Source organism: Euprymna scolopes, chromosome 9 (genome assembly GCF_053919585.1).
Source record: "Euprymna scolopes isolate OS-2025 chromosome 9, ASM5391958v1, whole genome shotgun sequence".
Classification (NCBI taxonomy): domain Eukaryota; kingdom Metazoa; phylum Mollusca; class Cephalopoda; order Sepiida; family Sepiolidae; genus Euprymna; species Euprymna scolopes.
In genome coordinates this window covers 96,592,906-96,613,946 of record NC_136490.1, presented here as the reverse complement: position 1 = coordinate 96,613,946, position 21,041 = coordinate 96,592,906, and the positions used below count along the sequence as shown (strand labels likewise).

The window sequence follows — 21,041 nt, the reverse complement described above, 5'->3', positions numbered from 1 at the left end:
TTCTTACTTTTTTCTCATTATTTTCTTATAGTTTTCTTATTATTTTCTTATTATTTTCTTATTGTTTTCTTATTATTTTCTTATTATTTTCTTATTGTTTTCTTATTATTTTCTTATTTTTTTCTTATTATTTTCTTATTATTTTCTTATTGTTTTCTTATTGTTTTCTTATTATTGTCTTATTGTTTTCTTATTATTTTCTTATTATTTTCTTATTATTTTCTTTTTGTTTTCTTATTATTTTCTTTTTGTTTTCTTATTATTTTCTTATTGTTTTCTTATTATGTTCTTATTATTTTCTTATTATTTTCTTATTGTTTTCTTATTATTTTCTTATTGTTTTCTTATTATTTTCTTATTCTTTTCTTATTGTTTTCTTATTATTTTCTTATTATTTTCTTATTATTTTCTGATTATTTTCTTATTGTTTTCTTATTATTTTCTTATTGTTGCCAAATATGATGAGAATAGGGGGCCAGAACCTCTGGTATCAAGGCTTGATGGCTGACCCTGGTTGGTCTCTGTCATGGCTTGAGTGTCAATTTCATACTCGAACGTTTGCCTCTTTCCCTCTCGTGCATAAACAGATTAAAGGATCCTTTTTTTCCTGTGTGTTGACCTGCCAATATGTGTTTTACTTTTCTTCAGGATTCATAATGCGAGTCTTAAAGTCATGCTTAATCTGATGACTTCAGGCAAAGATTTCATTTATACAGTATAGGCAGATGAGAGCACTTAAGTTACTAGATGTTATGTAAGGTAAATTAGACAACTAGGATATTGTCATAATAACATAGAATTCTTTGATGTATTAATAAATGATCGCCATTATCACTTGACAAATCATTATCAAATTTGTATAATATCTGTTTTTAGTTTCTTTCACCAACCAAACAAGGCACATTAGCAATTGAAATTTCGGTTCATGTTTAATTGTGGACTGTGCAGAGTTGAGCAGTGAGATGTCCATTCACGGTACATGTAAGCTTCTGCAGGTTAGTAGAGTCATGAAAGTAGGAAACAGGAAGGGAATTTCAAAGTCTAGCCGTCCAAGAGAAGAAACTATTAGACTAGAAGGCTTTCTAACATGTAAAGATTTCAACAGTGAAGTGAAAGGGTGGAATTTTGCTGCTTGTCGGGTTATTGGGAGTATGTACGCCGAGGGGGGTATGAGTGCTCTAATTTAATCAGAGCACATGCTACTAAAGTACTTGTAAAACAGACACAGGGATGCAACAATTCTGATGTTTCCTTCACATATCCTCATCACTTTTAGTGTTTTTTTTTTTTTTATATAATTCTATTTCTGTTCATTTTCTCCTGGTCAGGCGTGTCAACACGAATCTACATATTTTTCTGATCATTGCAAACAGCAGTCGTCACTACCAAAGATGGTGTCGGCGGTTTCCATCTCTGGTGAAAAACACCAACTTTGTTTGGATCTGTCATTGGAGCAAAAAACAATTAATCCACAACGCCATGCACCATATTCAAAGTAAGTTACTATTTGTTCATAGAAGGATTATTAGCATGTGATGGTGGTTTTGTTAAATATTCTGCACTTTCATCTAACAGTTTAATAAATAAATTAATATATTTCACCTAACAGTTTAATAAATAAAGTAATATATTTCACCTAACAGTTTAATAAATAAATTAATATATTTCACCTAACAGTTTAATAAATAAATTAATATATTTCACCTAACAGTTTAATAAATGAAGTAATATATTTCACCTAACAGTTTAATAAATAAATTAATATATTTCACCTAACAGTTTAATAAATAAAGTAATATATTTCACCTAACAGTTTAATAAATAAATTAATATATTTCACCTAACAGTTTAATAAATAAAGCAATATATTTCACCTAACAGTTTAATAAATAAATTAATATATTTCACCTAACGGTTTAATAAATAAATTAATAAATCTGGGAAACTGAAACTTTTGTCAGAAATTATATTACAAAGGAAGTTTAATAATGAAGGTTTTATCTGATCCAACACTGTTTACTGCTGAATTACTTCTAAACTGAGTCGGTTAATGTTCCGGTTTGTCAAACCATAAGTCATCGTGTTTAAATAGAAGGAATTCCTTTTTGTTGAGAACTTAATCAACTGATAGGTGAGTTTTCCTTAAGCATTGGCTAGGAGCAAAGTGTAGTGTCTGTTCTGATGCTACCCTTTATCTTTGCTGTCCTTTCTCAGTGAAGGAGAAATACTTCCACACTGAGGTAATTTTTATTTTTGTCCTAACCCAGAGTACCTTTATTGTGTACATGGATTTTCCCCACATTATGTATAACTCTGCCCTCGTGGGGAGGAAAGTGAATAGGGAGTCTTTCAAATTACTTTAACATTTTTTTATTTTTATCAAAATATTCTCATATTATTACTTGGAAAAGTCGTCAGTTAAAAAACAACAAATTTGCATAAAGCAGCATTATATCATTTTTTGACCATCTCGATTCGGTTGTTGGCATCGTAAAAATTCATAACAATAACTTGTCTGGATACAACCAATATCAATAAATTCCTTTCATCCTTCTGTGTACTTAGAACTCATTTTCATAAGCATTTTCAAGAACACAGTACCACAGGGCTACTTCCCAGCTGACTATAAGATTGTTGCTTTTCAGTCCAATGTAAACAAATTCTTGTTGACCTGTCATCTTGAATATTCCTTTTCTGAACAGCGTAATTCCATAAGTGTTTCCATGTCTACCTGCTAAACTCAACCCTTGTCTTTGAGTGACTTGTGGGCACTTGATAAGTGATGACTTGATTGCAAAATCGAAAAAAAAAAATTGATATAAGTGAAAATGATGCTATAAAACAATGCCATGGATTCAAATTTGGAAAATTTAGGTTGCGATTCATCTTACCACTGCTGTAACAGAGCGTGGATGCGTGAATGCAAATGCATTCTAAATGCCAAATGACGTCACTATAAGGAAAAAGCCTATAAAAAGGGAAACACGTTAGAGAAGACGATCACGTGAGAGACGTGAATGATGTTCAAGAAGAGGATAGGCGTCAGAGAAGATGATCACGTTCGGAATCACGATTTATTCGGGAAATGTCGTTTTTAAAGCAAAGAAAGGAGTTAAGTTATTACTTGTCTTCTGTTCCTTGAGATATATTCTATTACAATGTGTTGGGTGTACGTTTGTAAACCGTTACATTGCTACTTCCTTTTTGTTGCATCGAAATAGTTGTTTATGAATACACTTTTCCTTTTAATCATTATTTTCAATTAGAAAATATTTTTTACCTGTCTCTCATGATATATCTGTATACTAAAACAATTTCAAAATTTGTACTATAAAAAAAACCCTGAAAATAATGGAAAATTGTTAAATATAAAAAAAAATGTAGCTTGCTTTTATAGTTTTGGATATTCAAAATAAATAAAATTTTTATTAATATTATTTGCATTCTGCCAACTGTTGTTCTAATCTTGAGTTATAAAAAAATTTAATGCCATATTTTGTAACTCTGATCTCCTCAATCAGACTGAGGAAGACTACGGTTGGGAAGCTTCAAATAGGATAGTTTCAACCAGGCTTTCAAAGGAAGGAGATCCTTGATTAAAAAAATTATATAGTATAAATTTTAACAGTAACAACATATTGAAAATATTGGAAAAAGTTACTGTGCATTAGGTTTCAGAAGTTTTCAGGTGCTGTTTGATGATGTGTATTGGTTGGATTATTTGGATTACTCTTCTCATTTTTGGCCCATGGCATAACGGATATAAGAGTTAAGTAATAATCAGTTCTAAATGATAGTCTTTTGGAGGTTGAAGTTTCAATCCTCAGTACAGGTGATATTAAGAATACAATTAAAAGTTACTTAAAACTTCTACCTGGTCATGGCTGATGGAATGAGAGCAATCTATTCGTGTGGATTAAATAAAAGGTCTGTTTGAAATTCTGAACAGATTTCGAAGTTTGATATAAAGATTCTTGAGTTCAACAAAATGGATCTGCAAGAGGTCGGAGGTCGCATCGGCTGAAACGTAGTAAGAATAACAATAAGCATGAGGGCAGTAGTTAAACTAATCCAAATAATATAAGTTTCTGTGTATTATTCAAAACAAAATTTAAATACGTTCAAACTCCAATTTTTTTTTAAATCGGCTATAAAAATAAATCGGAAAATTCGTATTCCTTCTTAAATATAAAAATTATTGAATAAATCCTGAAATTTGTATTATAATTGGATACTTTTTGGTGATTAAATCTTTATTTTTGTACTGAAGAGTAGTCTCCTAGACGTGCAAAATGAATGGCAGATCCCTAAAATGCATAAACATTTTGACTCCTCCCTTCATTTAAAAATTCACCAAAATTCAGGGAATCGACTAATTTTAATTAAATTTTCAGTATTTATTAACAATCACAGAATATAATGAAACTATTTTCTTTTTTAAATTATAGTTAAAATGCATTATTTTTTCTAAACAAAAAACACCTTTGCTAAAATTAAAGTTTCAAGTATTAAAAAGATGCATGTTTTTTTTTGTTTTTTTTATAAAAATAAAGCATTGTAGATGTGTTAACAAGTAAAATTCTTTTTTTTAATATTTCAAGAACATTACAAAAAAAGCCCCTAAAGTCTGTGTTAATGAAATTCATAACATGAAGAAAATTAGTTTCTCAAACTATTGATATTATCACTGAATTAAGCAGTGTTTATTCAATATTTTCACCAAAAAATAATTTCTCAATTATTGAAAAAATATATTTTATGTGATTTTAATAATAACAATTCTTACAAAAATTTTAAATGTAGTATCGTAATATTTTTTGTATGCATGATGGTGTAAATATTAGCGCAAGAATTTTTTTTTTTATAATCCTGAAAATAAAAAAGTTGAGATCCAATATAACTAAGAAAAAATAATTAAAAAAAAAAAAAATGGTACTATTTTTAATAACGATTACTTCAGACAATTACGGATGGGCAAAATTGTAAAAAAATCAAAAACAAAACAAACAGAATTTGCATCCTACCCACCGTATTCTCTGTAATTATTTTCATAAATTGTTTTTGCTTATTTTTTTAATGAAAAAAAATGTTAATATAATCAGTGATTTTAATTGACTTTTTTCACACTTAAAATGCACTTATTTTAAATAGGATTAATTTAATTTATCATTATAACACGTTTAAGAATAAATCGAGTCATAATATGAAAAAGTAAATAAATATTCGAATTAAATAAGAACTTCCTTTTTATTACAACAAATAGGATTAACTAAGTTAATGAGTATTTTTTTATAATCTTCAAAAATAAAGAAATAAGGCTATAATAATATTCACAATTTCTCTATAAATTTTAAAATAAATTGACTTTCTAACATTTTGGACTTCTGTAGAACTTATGCACGACGCCTTTTTGTTTGTTTTGATTGTGCAAAGGCGAACCTCTCACTTTTGGGGGGCTAATTAAGCTATTTTTGTACCAACAAAGTGTTTCTTTGTTAATTTAATTCAATATCTAAAGATTTTACTTTGCTAGGTATCTTTGACATAGTACAACAAAAACTAATATTTACCTTTCAAGGGATTTTTATAATGAACTATACTACTCGTGACCCGTTGGGTCAGTATGTTATATTAGCTATTGAATTAATGTGTGAGCATGACACTTGTGACATAAAGAAAATAGTTTTTTGTGACATAACAGAAACATTTCCATGAAAGTATATTAAAATGAAAAAAGAATATAGATAGATTTCTATGAGTCGTTCTGTTTATAATTGTTTATTTTTGAAAAAAAAAAAAAACTTACAGCCATTGAATTATAAGTGATTTTACATAATTATAGGTAAATGTGCATTGAACAGATACCATAATACTTAAAGTTAAATTCAAATTTTGATATATCTATTAATTTAAACGTGAAAAAAAAACAAAAAACAAACAAAAAACACTGAAAACATACACAGTAAATCAATACATTTTATTGTCGCGTTGATTATTTATTTGTAACACAATTTAAAAAACATATTTTCGGGGTTATTTATTTATGTTGGTAGTGTAGAAGAAAATGTATGAATCTTTCTAAAAAATGGAGAATAAATTTTAAAAAAGATGAAGGCAGTGGGTAAATCGCAATTGTAAAATGCTATTATGGTTGTCAACGGATTAAAGTAGATTTATTTGTAAGAAAATTGCGTTAAAATAACTTAAATGTAATACAGAAATGAACGATGTAAAAAAAAAGCAGAAAGTATTAACCATTATTTATTTGGATAATTTAAACGCAAATAAAAAAAAAATTGGGGCGCTGAAAACGTACACAGTAAAACAATACATTTTATTGTCATGTTGATTATTTAGTATAATATATATCGTATATATGAAACAGGTCAATGATTATTTGTAATCACGGTTTGCATTTGCTTCCCATATCTTGAAGTTTTTTATTCAATAAATTTAAGATATTTGCCTTTCTAAGGACGTCCGTTTGTTCGAATGAAACTGGTTCAGCGATTTGTGTTTATTTTTTTACACTGTTATGAGTTTCTGTTTATGTATGCATGCGCAATCGGAAGGTGTTAACCGGGTGTTGGGTTACAACACCCGTTACAAGGTCATTTGAGTTTTATAATTATATAGATTTATTTAACTTCAAAATTTAGTAGAATTCATCAGTTTCCTATGTCGCTGTGAAGCCATTTTTCATTGTAACTTTTTTTCACGTGTAAAAATTTTTTTTTCCCTTTTAGATATTAACTTCAGGCTTTAATATTTCAAACACAATCAAAAAGTAATCGGAAACCTACAAAAAATATATGATAAACCGATTTTCCAAACCCTGTCCCCTTATCAGTTTCCACCATTAAATTGCACGTACCTAGTAGTCTCCCCTTGTGGTATTTTATGCTAAAACTGACTTACTTAATATCTGTTTTCATACTACACTTCATCTTTTCTGATCTTGTTTAATAAAAGAGAAATGAAGCAATCCAAAGTGTCCTCTTTTAAAGGAGCTGGATATTGTACACGATAAAAACTACCTATTGTCTTACTCTTTCCTCGGGGAAAATAGTAAAAGGAACATTTTTCGGAACTTTTAAGTTAAGATTTAATAATTTGGATTTGGATAATTCGGATTATATTCTTATCTTGCTTGTTATTTTCACACGTTTCAGTCGATGCATTCCAGCACAAATCTTTACATATTTTGAAATAACTGTTCTGTAAAGGTCATCTTTTCTATTACACGTTTTAGTCTTAAGTCGCCTGTTTATATTGCACGCCTGATATAAAATTGATATTGGTATTTTTTCGCGCATTTTCCAACGTTTAAAATCGGTTTGAGTTTTAAGACTAGCATTTACACGTATTGTTAAATGAGTAATTTCCCTTGGAAAGCAATACAAATTAATAAAAGTTACTTCCCTTGATATACTTTTTCTTGCAAAGCATTTATTTATGAAAATCAGACTCTTTTTAGTTTAGACCAGCAAATTGTCTATTATTTTATAACCCTGTACGATTACTCAGCTATCATAAACCTTACCCGAATTCAATAATATTGAACCGTTATTAACAATGACATATACAAGTATATATACAAGTATTTTCAATGTTGTATCAAAATCTTTTTCAGTAGTTACTTTTCACACTGTTTTTCACTTTTATCTTCTGCGGTGGGCTTCTAAACAATCATGTTTTATTTTTCTTTAGTTTTCATATCTAAAGTATTCAGAAAAAAAAAGGAAATGAAGTCCATTTTTAATATTCAAAACAAATTTATTGAGTAGTCTTCATTTTGGTGTAATAAACGAATAATGGGAAAGAAAAATGTTAGTTCTAGAATAAGTCCATCAGTATGGATAAAGATAAAAGGTTAGAAAGCTCTGTTTGTAAAGAAGTGAAAAGAGTATATATAAGAAGAATCCATACCATACACAAGTGTTAAGTCAGGGCCGTGTAGGTATGTGTACCCGTGTTTTTGAAGTCCACGTGTGTGCTGTTGTTGTAGATATGTTGAGTCTTTACAGCTACTTGGGGAATCCCAATGTAATCCGAGTTCAGCGGAGAGGTCGTGTAGTTTACCCTTTGGAGTCCAAAATCAAAACGCATAAACATCATCTGTGCATGCACTATGCTGGATTAAGACAAATAATTCGATTTTGTACCAAATAGAGAACTTTCTCACTTTATTCGAAATGTCCTGCATAGGAGCGATTTAGATCCGTTAAAAACCTAGATTTTTTTTCAATAAACCAGTTGAATTTAAAACCATGGACTGGCGTCTGTTGGGTTTTGAGCCTGCTGGCATGTCAACTCATGCATACTCGCACTTACAAAGCATGACACATGCACACACACTGCTTGAATCTTTTAGTTGCTGTCTGCTCACTTATAATCAACTTTTACATTGAAGTATTCCCAACCTTTCTCACTGATCTTACAGGGTGGAATGATAAAATTGTCGCTCTAAAGAAAAAAACACTACAGCTTTATTTTAAAAGTTTTATTAAAAAAATTAATTCAGGTAACTTGATTATGTAGTAAAACTTACATTTATTCGATGTGGCCACCTTCAGCCTCAATCACTGTCTCGATACGAGCCCAGAACTGAGAGCATGCTTTTTCCACAAGTGCTGGCGGGAGCTTGGCGAATACTCGGCATATGGTGGTGATCAGGCTGGCTTTAGTGCTGTAGGAGGTCATGTTGATAATGTTCTCAACATATGACCAAACGAAGTAGTCCAGTTGATTCAAGTCAGGGGAGGAGGGGGGAAGTGAGAGAAGGGTACAAAGTCATAGCACTCCTTCTGAAGCCAAGCTTGGGTCTCTTTGAACTTGTGGGCCTGCCCCTGCCACACCCAGGTTCTGCCAGCAGCCATCTGATTGCTCCACGAGATCACCACACTCTTCAGCACACCCAGGTATACTTTATTGTTGACTTTCAAGCCGACTTTGAAGATGTGAGATGACATGATGTGGCCTTCAGTTGAAACCACACCAAAGACCATAACCGTGGTCGAAAACTTTGTTATCATCACCCTGGAACATTGCTGCTATTCGTAGCAATTTAGAGATGGCTGTTGAGCACCTGGTCCTTATAGGAGTTCTTTTCGTTTGAAGAGAACCAGAGCATGTTTATCTTCTTGGGATTCTTCAGTTTGGTGAGCAACCTGACAGACGATTAGCCTGAGGTTCTTTGTTTTCCCAGTCAAGATTTGGCTTGTTTGTTGCCTGTACGACCTACACTTCAAGTCCTCCTTCACACATGCATTCCCAGTGGTATGTGAGACGCCTAAATCTCTGGCAATCTGCTGAATAGACCATTGGGGAGTTTCATTAATGATTGCCTGGACTTTTTTGATTACCTCCTTGGTTTGGATCTTCCTGGTGGCATCTTCAGCCTTGGGTTTCCGCTCCACCACCTCAAAAGGGTCGTCCAATGCATTGAGCTGTGCCCCCAAGCATTGAACCATCCGGATTTGCATTTTGAGGATGCTGGCAATGGTCCTGTTGTTGTGACTTTGAACAGTAGAGAGCATGAGTTGTACAGCAGCGCATCTCCAATCTTGATTGTTGAACATTGTGTTACTTTAAGACATGATAGAAGGCTCCTGTGACTCTTGAGATTTGAACACAATTGCCCAACTAATAGATGTTCTGCAACAAAAAAAAAAAAAGAAGAAAACCGGTTTTCATTAAACGGTAATGGAATCATGTCGTTTTTATGGCGACAATTTTATCATTCCACCCTGTACTTTCTAATATGAAAAACAATGAACATTGATTCTTATTAACAACTTTTAATGAAAAATAATTTGTATAATTGAGCGGAGAAATTTTTATTAGAATTTTTTAACCCGTGTAAGGCATGGCATTTAAACTATCATCTCCGATTTCTTCAATATCTCAACTAATGAATCCCCCTTGTTTTACAAAAATATTCATGAACATTCTATTTTCTTATTGCTGTAATTTTCCATTTTAAACATATATGAAATATCTCTTTTGCGAATATATGTCTTATGACCTCATTATTTTATATTTGTTTATCGTATAACATGCCACTCGTTTACTCGCATTTAATTATAAAACTTAAAAACCTTTTTCACTGAAAATACTTCTCTGAAACCAGTTCACCACAAAAATATTTCGCCCAAATTGAAATTGCGATACCCCTAAAGTTGAACGCCAAGAGAGAAAATTGGAGATTGAAAGAAGTACTGTGGAACAAGTCAACTCACTTTGGTCTCCTGACTGGAAAAGAGAAAAAGTCCAGATGTTCTTGCCTTTTTGTCAACTTCCATCATGTGGATCAGCTCACCTGATTGGGCAAGCAAAAAATACATGCACTAATTAGTTCTGAGCTTGGAAACTATGTACAAATTCTAAATTGTAATGGCAGCTTGTTGTAGTTACGTGTTATGGTTATCGTATGTAATAGTGTTACTGTATGCATGCTTGACGTCACTTATTCAAATTTTATATTTTTTGTCAATAATCCTATTGTCATTGCTGACTTTGTATTATTGGATTAGAATGATGATACTAAAACCTACAAATATTTTATATCCTAGCTTTTATGTTGTTTTTTTGTTTGTTTTTTTACTTGGTAGTCGCCACTTATCAAGGCCCGAAGGCCACTGGAGGATAAAGGTTAATTAATGTAAAATAATTGTGTAGTAATTGTGAATAGTTTAAATTGGGTAGAATTTGATTAATTATGGGGGACAGCTCAACAAATACTTGTTTACATCGGATTTGAAGGCTATCATGTTGTATTCAACCGGGGAGCAGGCCAGTGGAACAGTATTTCAAAGCCGGACAATTCTGGGAAAGGAACTTTGTTCCTGAAATTTGCATTTAGATTTATGTTTAGTGACGCACACATTTGCATCAATCTTTTCCTCACAGACGGTTGCTATTTTGTGTGTCTTATCGACCAAAAAAAGAGTCTATCAAGCATGTGTACAAAATATGATGATCCATGGAAGTAAAACCTGATCATTGAGGGTAGAAGATATGTGTTGCATGGAGAGAAATGATATGAGAATGATTCGATGGATGTACAATAGGCTTAAGTCTAATAAAATTAAATGACGATTGAATCTGAAGAGTATAGGGAGCTGTGTGCAGAACATGAGACTTCGTTGGTATGGTTATATTGAAAGAATGGATAATGGTTCTATTTTTGTTTTTAATGGAAATTGCTCCAGACAAGGCATGAAGTCACTTGATGTAAGAAGTTAAAAGAAAATACTACTAGCCAACAATAATTGTTAAATGGATTAATTTCTGGCCCAGAACCAGCAATTCTTCTCCATTTGCCAGAAACATAGCTCATGGAATGTGAGGACTGTAGAACAAAATAAAAGAAACGAGAGGTATGAGACTGCTAAAAATAAACTCAAGGTCTACTTTCTATACTCCTTTTGTAAGGAGATGTAGAATAATTAAAATAGCAGAGTCAGTTAGTTAGGGGAAAGTGAAGAAAACATAGGAGGAAGTGAAAAGAGATTTGTTAGTTTAGAACTGAATTTGTAAAAAGCTGTCCAACATATACTAGCATGTCAAACGAACATTAAACCGTATGATGCTAAGGAAGAGGAGAAGGAGAAGGAGGAGGAGTAGGAAGAGAAGAAGGAAATCTATATAATTATAAAACTCAAATGACCTTGTAGCGGGTGTTGTAACCCAACATCCGGTTTACGACTTCCGGTTGTGCATGCATACATAAACAGAAACCCATAACAGTGTAAACAAATAAACATAAATCTCTGGACGTCCTTAGAAAAGCGAATATCTTAAATTTATTGAATAAAAAACTTCAAGATATGGGAAGCAAACGCGATTACAAATAACACGTATAATCATCGACCTGTTTCATATATACGATATATATTATACTAAATAATCAACGCGACAATAAAATGCATTGTTTTACTGTGTACGTTTTCAGCGCCCCAATTTTTTTTGCGTTTAAATTATCCAAATAAACAATTGTTGATACTTTCTGCTTTTTTTTTACATCGTTCATTTTCGTATTGTGTTTAAGTTATTTTAACACAATTTTCTTACAAATAAATCTACTTTAACCCATTGACAACCATAAGAGCATTTTACAACTGCAATTTACCCACCGCCTTCATCTTTTTTAAATTTATTCTCCATTTTTTAATACACTTTTCTTAAAAACGTTCATACATTTTCTTCTACACTACCAACATAAATAAATAACCCTGAAAATAGTTTTTTTTGAATTGTGTTACAAATAAATAATCAACACGACAATAAAATGTATTGTTTTACTGTGCACGTTTTCAGCGTTGCAATTGTTTTTTTTTTACGCGTTTAAATTAAAAGATATATCAAAATTTGAATTTAACTTGAAGTAATATGGTATCTGTTCAGTGCACATTTACCTACAAGTATGGCAAACCACTTATAATTTAATGGCTATAAGTTTCTTTTTTTTTTTAAATAAACAATTATAAACAGAAAGACTCATAAAAATCTATCTATATTCTTTTTTCATTTTAATATACTTTCATGGAAATGTTTCTGTTATGACACAAAAAACTATTTTCTTTATGTCACAAGTGTCATGCTCATACATTAATTCCATAGCTAATATAACATACTGACTCAATGGGTCATAGGTAGTCTAGTAAATTTATTAATCCGAAAGAATGAATGCGATCATAAATCCAAGGGACATAACTCAGATAACTTAATAATGCTAATCATTCAAATAGGCCATTGTTAAGGTAACTTGTTCTCCATTGGGCTGAGGTATGGTTATGTGCAGTTCCAGGAGGTCCACCGTCCTAGACTTTACCTTCACGCTCTTAACTTATTCCTAATTATCTTATGGGGTTATCCAGTCATTTTTGGTTGGCCAGAGTATTTTTCCTTCATGGCACTGGATTTAAATCTTACTTTTCAGACCTTGCATTGCATCTTCCCACCAAGGAAGGGAAATAAATATCCAATCGAATCCTAATTATTTCTCATTATCAGATTTCATGGTTTCTAGGCAAAAAAATATTCTGACAATATTTCTCTTATGACTGTCAGTTGAGAGAAGTTCTTCCAAGGTTACAATTTTACTAACCTGCATTTTTTCTGTTAGCAATTTTAATGTTTTGTATCCAACAATATATTACGGTTTTTAAAACTTTCCAGATTTGGAATGGATGTCCGCGAAACAGCAGGAGAACATATGTCACTTGTTGGCTTCTATGCACCAGTCATTGGGACAAATCTATTCTAAAGAGAAAGGATCACTGTTTAAATATTGCAACAATACGACATACCAGACTTTTGTCCAAAGGTAAAACCCCACTTCCTTTCACCATCTTTACGTCTTATTTTAAATTTACCTTTAATTTTTTTTTTGATATCCAATCAGTTCAGGGTAAAATAGCAACTTGCTTCAATTAAAAATACAGAATGTATCATTTGCAATTTTTGTTACAGTGTCTTGCAGATTTCTACGCGTGTCCATAAATTCCTCTCCATCCCGCCAAGAAAAATTAAAAAATAAAGAAAAATCTTTATGATGTAGGACAGAAAGAAAACAGCATACACCAAAAATCACTCCGATTTTCATTTTTGTATTAATTCAAGTCCGTAGTGATTTGATATAATATTTCTGATTATTTTTAGATGAGGATTTATAATATGAATTATTTGGGTTGTTTGAACTACTGTTCTCATCTTGGTTGTTATTTGAAGAACTATTATCAAGGAACACCTGAAAAAGGTCAAAGTTAACATTGCCAAACATGTTGTAAGAATAACAACCAATTCTCATCTCAAAAGTCAGAAATATTGTATGAAATCAAAATGTATCCGAATTAATACAAAAATGCAAATGACTCGATGCTCTTTGTCATAAACACGTCATACATTTTTTGAATTCTAACGACCATAAAGTGGTTAGAAAAAAGAAAAATCTCTTTCATCATTTATGAATAACAGCCATTGTGAAGATACACCTGAAGAAGATCGGAGGTTACATTGGCTGAAACGTTGTGAACAATCTGATGATTGATATTTCCGTTCAGTCTCAAGAAACAATGGATACACCCCGTAAAAGTAGCTGCACGAGTAATTGTAAGGCAAGGGTTGCACAATCTCCAACCACACCTCCTCTGAACCAGCACTGCTTGAGTTCAGTGGCAAGGAGAAGTGCTAGATGCCTGAAAACAATGCCGAGATAAGTGTAGAGCCTATACAGCACCTGGAATTCCCAAATGGTCACCCATTTTAGTACTGATCAGGCTCGATATTGCTTAACTTTAGTGATCTAATGAAAACTGGTGTGTTAATGTGATTATGAACGATGCACATGATACACATCACCTCAAAAATTAAAAAAATATTGTCAAAAAGTCTTTCTCTTTTTCTCTCTTTTTCGCTCTTTTTCGCTCTTTTTCTCTCTTTTTCTCTCTTTTTCCCTCTTTTTCTCTCTTTTTCTCTCTTTTCCCTCTTTTTCTCTCTTTTTCTTTCTTTTTCCCTCCTTTTCTCTCTTTTCCCTCTTTTTCCCTCTTTTCCCTCTTTTTCTCTCTTTTTCCCTCCTTTTCTCTCTTTTTCTCTCTCTACACATCTCTCTTTTTCTTACTCTCTCACTTTGTCATTTAGGAGTGAACTCATTTTGCTACATTAAATTATTTTTCTAAATACGATGTTTACTTTAAAGTGCACTTATTATTTTATGCTATTGCATTTTGCATTTAATAAATAATATTTATATAAATATATAAATAATATTTATTAAATATATAAATAATATTTATATAAATATATAAATAATATTTATATAAATATATAAATAATATTTATATAAATATATAAATAATATTTATATAAATATATAAATAATATTTATATAAATATATAAATAATATTTATAAAAATATATAAATAATATTTATATAAATATATAAATAATATTTATAAAAATATATAAATAATATTTATATAAATATATAAATAATATTTATAAAAATATACAAATAATATTTATAAAAATAAAACAGTAGATGTATGTATGTGTGTGCCTGTGCGTCAATATTTAACCAATAAACCCTTAAACTACTGGTCACATGGCACGAAAATTAACAATAAATAGTAATCATACACCAAGAATGGTTTATAACGAGTAAAATCTTTAAAATGGATGAATAACATGTACAGAAATATGTCAGCAAGTTGAAATGCAAACTGTTCATTTCAAGGGGCCAACATATTTCCATTACTTTTGCGCATGTGCAAATTCATTCATAGCCTAAAGTGGTTTACTTTTAAATCTTTCTTCTATATCTGCTGATAGCTCAAATGATAGGGGACGTGACTGGAGGTGCAAAATGTTTTGGTTTCAATTCTAGCTGATAGCACCCAAATAATTTTTATTTTTAAACTTTTGAAATCCGTAGCGTATATTAGGTACAATATAATATTCAATAAAGAATTAGCTCTGTAATAATAAATATGAAATCTGCATGAATTAAATTATATTTAAGCATATTTTATGACTGGGCAAGGCCAGGCGTCCCCTACTAGCAGTAAATATAAAACATAATAAGGTGTAAGTCACATAATCACGAGAAACACACTCACACGCGAAGACACCAGAGAAGTGGTCACACAATTTTAGGAGTATGGAGATGAAATTATCTTTTTCTAATTTTATCCAGATTTGTTCATTTTGCTGGTCTTCGTTACCAATCTGTGATTTCTGACCATAAAATGGCATTGGATACTTATGAATATACTCAACGAGTCGAAGAAGAAGCCAGGCAAGTCACTCAAAGAATTGAACATGAAACCCTGCTGATGGAACAAAATAAAATTGTAAGTCACAAGAATAACAAAATATAGAAATTAATAACTAAATTAAATTAAGATAACAGCTAATAAATAAAATAATAACATCGATTTTTCAGCAACTGATTTATTGATATCGCTGTCAATGCAGAAAAAATCATGAGAGATAACTGGGTAATTCTGCTTCTGCAGACTAGTTGGTTTGACAGTCAATAGAAAATTTTGTATGATATGTGCCATCAACTTGTTTGTACTACAATTGCTTGTGGTTGTCTCCCTTTATTTTATGATTATATTTTACTTTAAATTATTTGGATTCTTCAGACTACTGTTCTCATCTTGAGTGTTATTTTCACAATGTAATCAACACCCATCTTTAGGTGCATTTTGTCAAACTTGAGAATTTTTCTCGCAAACTCGGGAATCTGCATGAAGTTTCAAACATTATTTAATCCACGGAGGTAGGATGCTCTCATTCTGTCAGTCATGACTGAGTAGAAATCCTAAGTAATTCACAATTGAAGAAGTTCAGAGATTATATCAACCTAAACAAGATGAGAACACTAGTCTGGAGAATCCTAATAATACAAATAATCAATCCCCATCTAAAAAATTCAGAAGTATATTTTACTTTACTTAAAGTTTTGGTTGCATTTCAAGAGAGAAGATTGGGGTTAGAAAGAAATGCAATAGAATCAATCAGCTCACTGGTGTATTGTGGCTGGAAAAAAGAAAGAGTCTAGTTAGCAGTCCCTTTTATCAACTTCCTCTGTGTACTCAGTTCGCCTGCGAGATTGCCTTTGATTGGGCAAGCTAGAAAGAAAGTTAAATGCTTGTAGCAATCAATGCTAAGCTTAGAAATTAATCACAGATTAAAAATCGTAATGATGACCGTTACTTCTGCTGCTTGTAGCAACATTGCTACAGTTTTGGCTTCACAGGCAAATTTAAGTGGCAGTGTAGTGTTAAACATAAACACTCGTTTATTTTCGTTAAAGAAAATGTTGAAACTAGTGAAAAAAATTCTAGCAATCCTTAGTAGTTTAGAGACATAGTTAATGCGTAATAAGTTTAGGGATTAGTTGATATATTAAGGTAAAATCGGATGGTGTGGCAAAATCGTTAATTTGGCAAGGCTCTTTAATTAATTGTATGAGAAAAAGCCTTAAAGAATGTGTTGTGTCCTATGTTTGCCAGGAAAATACTTTTTACTTATTACATTTCATTTTTATATACCGAATTAAAGATTTGGTACTTGTGCAGAATTTGAACCAGATGTGACTATTTGGTTACTCAGCTTGGACTGGAACATGACGTCAACCACTGGCCTGCGTGCCCTTTCCGACAGATGCTGCAAGCAAAGACCAGATGTGGGGGCAACCCCACATGCCTTACCTTTAACCAGCTCCCATTTCCCACCTCCCTTTTCCCTTCCCCCTCCCTTCACTCCTCACATTAAAAATTGGCCTTGTGCCTAATTTGCTCGGTGGGGGAGCAAATAAATACCCACTGGCTTTCATTGAGTGTTGCCGATTATCAAAGCATAACAATGCTACTCAAGGAAAATACTGAAGAAAACATTTCAATATGATAAAATCACCATAAAAAATATATAATGAAAATAAAAATGAAAAAAAAAAAAAAACGACCAATCGTAACATTTTCTGTTTTATTCTTGTAACAAATTTTTGAGTGAAAAAAAAAAAATTTACACAAGTTGTCTTTTTTTTTTTGCAATCAATTTTTTTTTTGGTCAAACAAAATTGAACAAAACTAATAAGAAAACCAATTTTTTGTGTGTTTTTCACATTTTTTTAACAAAGGGTTTAAAAAAAGCACATTTTTATGTTTTTCATATAATGATTTTTTTTTTCATTTTTTTCTTTATTTTTTGTAACTAATGTAAAGTAAACTTTTTTGTTCTTATTTTTTTCTTTTCCTGAATATTTTTTTTTTCCCTGTAGGGTGGGGCTGGGCAATCAATTTTGAAAAATTAAATTAAGACATCCGAGATATTCCCGAAGGTTTAAATAGATTTTCTACGGTCGCATTAGACGGTGTCAAAGTGAGGTGAGAAGAGACAGCAAATGTGGAAGAAACTTCGCCAACTGGGTAGCTTTCCGATATATGGTTTAAGATGGAGACAAAAAGATCATTATCAAATTCCTGTCTCCACATAAACTGGTCCTATTAATTCTTTGTTTTTTGTTTTTCAATGTTTTCCTCAAAGATTGTCTGCTCCTTTGTTGCGCATTGATCGGCATCTTATGTCAAATTGCAGTCAAACCAGAGTGCATGACATGTTCCGAGCGGACGGTTAGTTACGTCTGGTTCAAATTCTGCACAAGTACCTAAGATTTAAAAAATGACCTTTGAGAGTATTTTCTTTGAGAGAGTGATAATCTGGTGGAAGATGATCGCTTTTCTTCCTTGCAGCCCCTTTCTTACAAAAGTGACGTTGCTAGCCTTTCTCGACTCTATTGTCAATTTCATGGTAGGTACTCGACTGAGCCTTAGTCTTTTATTTTTCCCTATAACATTCACAGTATCAACATCTGTGGAACACAATACTGCAGGGCTGCTTCCCAGCTGAGTACAACATGATCGTTTTTAAACTATATGTTAATAAATTCTTGTCAAGCTGTCCATTTGAATGAGCAAATTTTCACCAAAACCCCTCGTTTCCAATCATCTCAAAGATATTGTTCATCGCCAACTGATAATCTCATTAACTCTTATCCTCGTGTGGCTTCCAGCCTTGACAAGTGGTGATTTATAGTTTTATATAGCAATATATGCATTATTTACACCCACACTCATGTCAAACTCATTACATTTAACAATAGTTGTTTGCAAGACTAGATTTAAACAGATGTACAATTACAATTATATAAAATGAAAATTGAAATGAAACTTTGACACTAACCTTAGGCGGGTTTAACTGGTTTCTTCCGAAGGAGGAAGTTTGAAATTCACAAGCTTCCCTCAGGTGCATGTATTTTAATTACAATTATATGGTTATACAAAGATTAATTTTATTTTTAAACATGATGAAAAAAAAAATTTTCATTGACAATTATATAGTTAAAAAAAAAGAACAATTTTATTTTTAAACACAATGAAAAAAAAATAGTTACAATTATATAGTTATATAAAGATTAATTTTATTTTCAAACATGATGAATTAAAAACTAAATTTTATTTACAATTATATTTTTAACAATTATATTTTTAACAATTATATTTTTAAACATGATGAAATAAAAAAAATAATTACAATTATATAGTTATATTAAGAACAATTTTATTTTTAAACATGATTAATTAAAAAATAATTTGACTACAAAAACTAGCTTACCGATTTGAAACCTCGCTCAACAGAGCTAAATTGAGGTGCAAAACCAGTAAGTAAGCCCTTTTGGTCTTTTTATTTTATTTTTTTATTTCTTAATATTTATAAATAAATACTGTCTTTATGTAGTCATATTAAAATTTTCCACAAAAAAAAAAAAAATAAAAAAATACAATAATGTAGATATGTGTAGTCCTATTTTTTAAAAAAGATTTTCCATGTAATTTTCTCAATACATTTATTTATTTCGGACTATTATCCATATCATTTTAGTTGTTGTTTCATGATGTTTCAGCCAACTATTCCTCTGGTCTGCATCAGGTGGAAACGTGGTGAGACGAAAAGCAACTATGAAAGGCAGTAGTTGCTGAGAATACAATTAGGAAATTCGGAGTTCTTATCCCGTCGCGGTTATTACATGATGAAGGCCAGAGGAATAGTTGGCCGAAACGTCGTGAAACAACAACAAAAAAAGATGAGGATGATAGTCCGCAATAAATAAATTAATAAATAATACTCACCTCAATAAACATTACAATTGATTAAATAATTTTCTCAATATTGCTCTTGTAGGGGAAAAGAAGTTTAAGTGAAATTAAATCTCTTTGCTCCAAACAAAACAATAAAAAAAGGAATAAAACAAAATGACACCGCCTTCTGGTTTAAAATGCACAGCATTTATTTTTTAACAAAAATAAGATGAATAAGCAAAGATCCGATCGGTGAAAGTTCTTGCGAAGCCATTATGATTAGAATGTTAGATGAAAGTCCTTCATGGAATTAATAAGATTAGAAGATAAAAGTCTTGTGTGAAAATAATGTCCTTATTTTAAGGTTGGTGTTTAAACTGGCAAAGTTCGCCTTATTTAAAAGTCCCATGAGGAAAGTAATTTATGAGGAAAGTAATTCGTTGTTATTAATTTAGAAAATGTGCGGAATGGGTGCGTGTGCGCATAAGTGTGATTTTTGAGTGCCCACGTAGCATGTGTAATTATGGTTTTGACGGCTTTGACAGCGATGATGTTATAAAAACGAGAGACATGTTCTCGTGTGACGTCGAAGCGAGAATAAGGGGAAAAGAAAGGAAGAAAAAGAGTTTGATGCGTTTTTATACAGTTTGGGCCTGTCCTAAAGCAAGATTGCTACTGCTGATATTTTGGTTTTTGGAAAAGCGTTAAAAAGACAATCTTCTAAATGTCACGTGATAGTCATCAACTACGTTCGACAGAAATATGTTCATTTTACTTTTGTTGTTGTGAGAAAAAGTGTGTGGGCGTATTTGAAATTGTGCGGTTGCTGGAAGAACTTATTTTAATTGAAATGAATAAACGTTCGTTTACTTGCGCACGAGCGTGTGTGTGTGTGTGTGTGTGTGTGTGTGTGTGTGTGTGTGTGTGAGTGAGTGACTGCACACTCTGTAATTACACTGAGCTCTCTAACCAGGCTTACTATGAAAAGTATACTACATCTAACGTTATATCTACTAATTTATATATAGATATATGTATGTGTGTGTGCGTATGTGTGTGTGCGCGTGCGCGTGTGTAAACATATTTATGCATGTGTATATGTGTGTATATGTAAGTCTTTTTCTTTATGTATCAGGTTTGTTACAGACATGAATGATCAGGGTTCATCAGTCCCTGATGTTCTTTGCAGTAGAGTACTTATAGTAGGTTGCAATTATTTGTTATAGGGACAGTGCTCATATAGAGTGGATAGTCTTTTTTTTTTCTTTTTTTTTTTATTACATTTTCACCCCAAACAAGGCAAATTGCCACTTTGGTGTAGGGGGCTACTATCAGGGGCAACAACTACTGGGGTACTATGTAGGGATTTGGGCAGCAAGGTGTCGGTTCAC

At 31.6% G+C, this 21,041-nt stretch overlaps 1 protein-coding gene across 1 annotated transcript in view; it reads left to right on the top strand.

The window, feature by feature from the left end:
- The window catches only part of LOC145284632 (dynein beta chain, ciliary-like), a 309,431-nt gene that overhangs the window by 118,048 nt on the left and 170,342 nt on the right, over positions 1 to 21,041 (top strand). Inside the window, exons 26-28 of the mRNA XM_080133537.1 lie at positions 1,329 to 1,495; positions 13,183 to 13,330; positions 15,699 to 15,855. Of these exons, the coding sequence (XP_079989663.1) occupies positions 1,329 to 1,495; positions 13,183 to 13,330; positions 15,699 to 15,855 (472 nt within the window). The remainder of the gene's footprint in view (positions 1 to 1,328; positions 1,496 to 13,182; positions 13,331 to 15,698; positions 15,856 to 21,041) is intronic.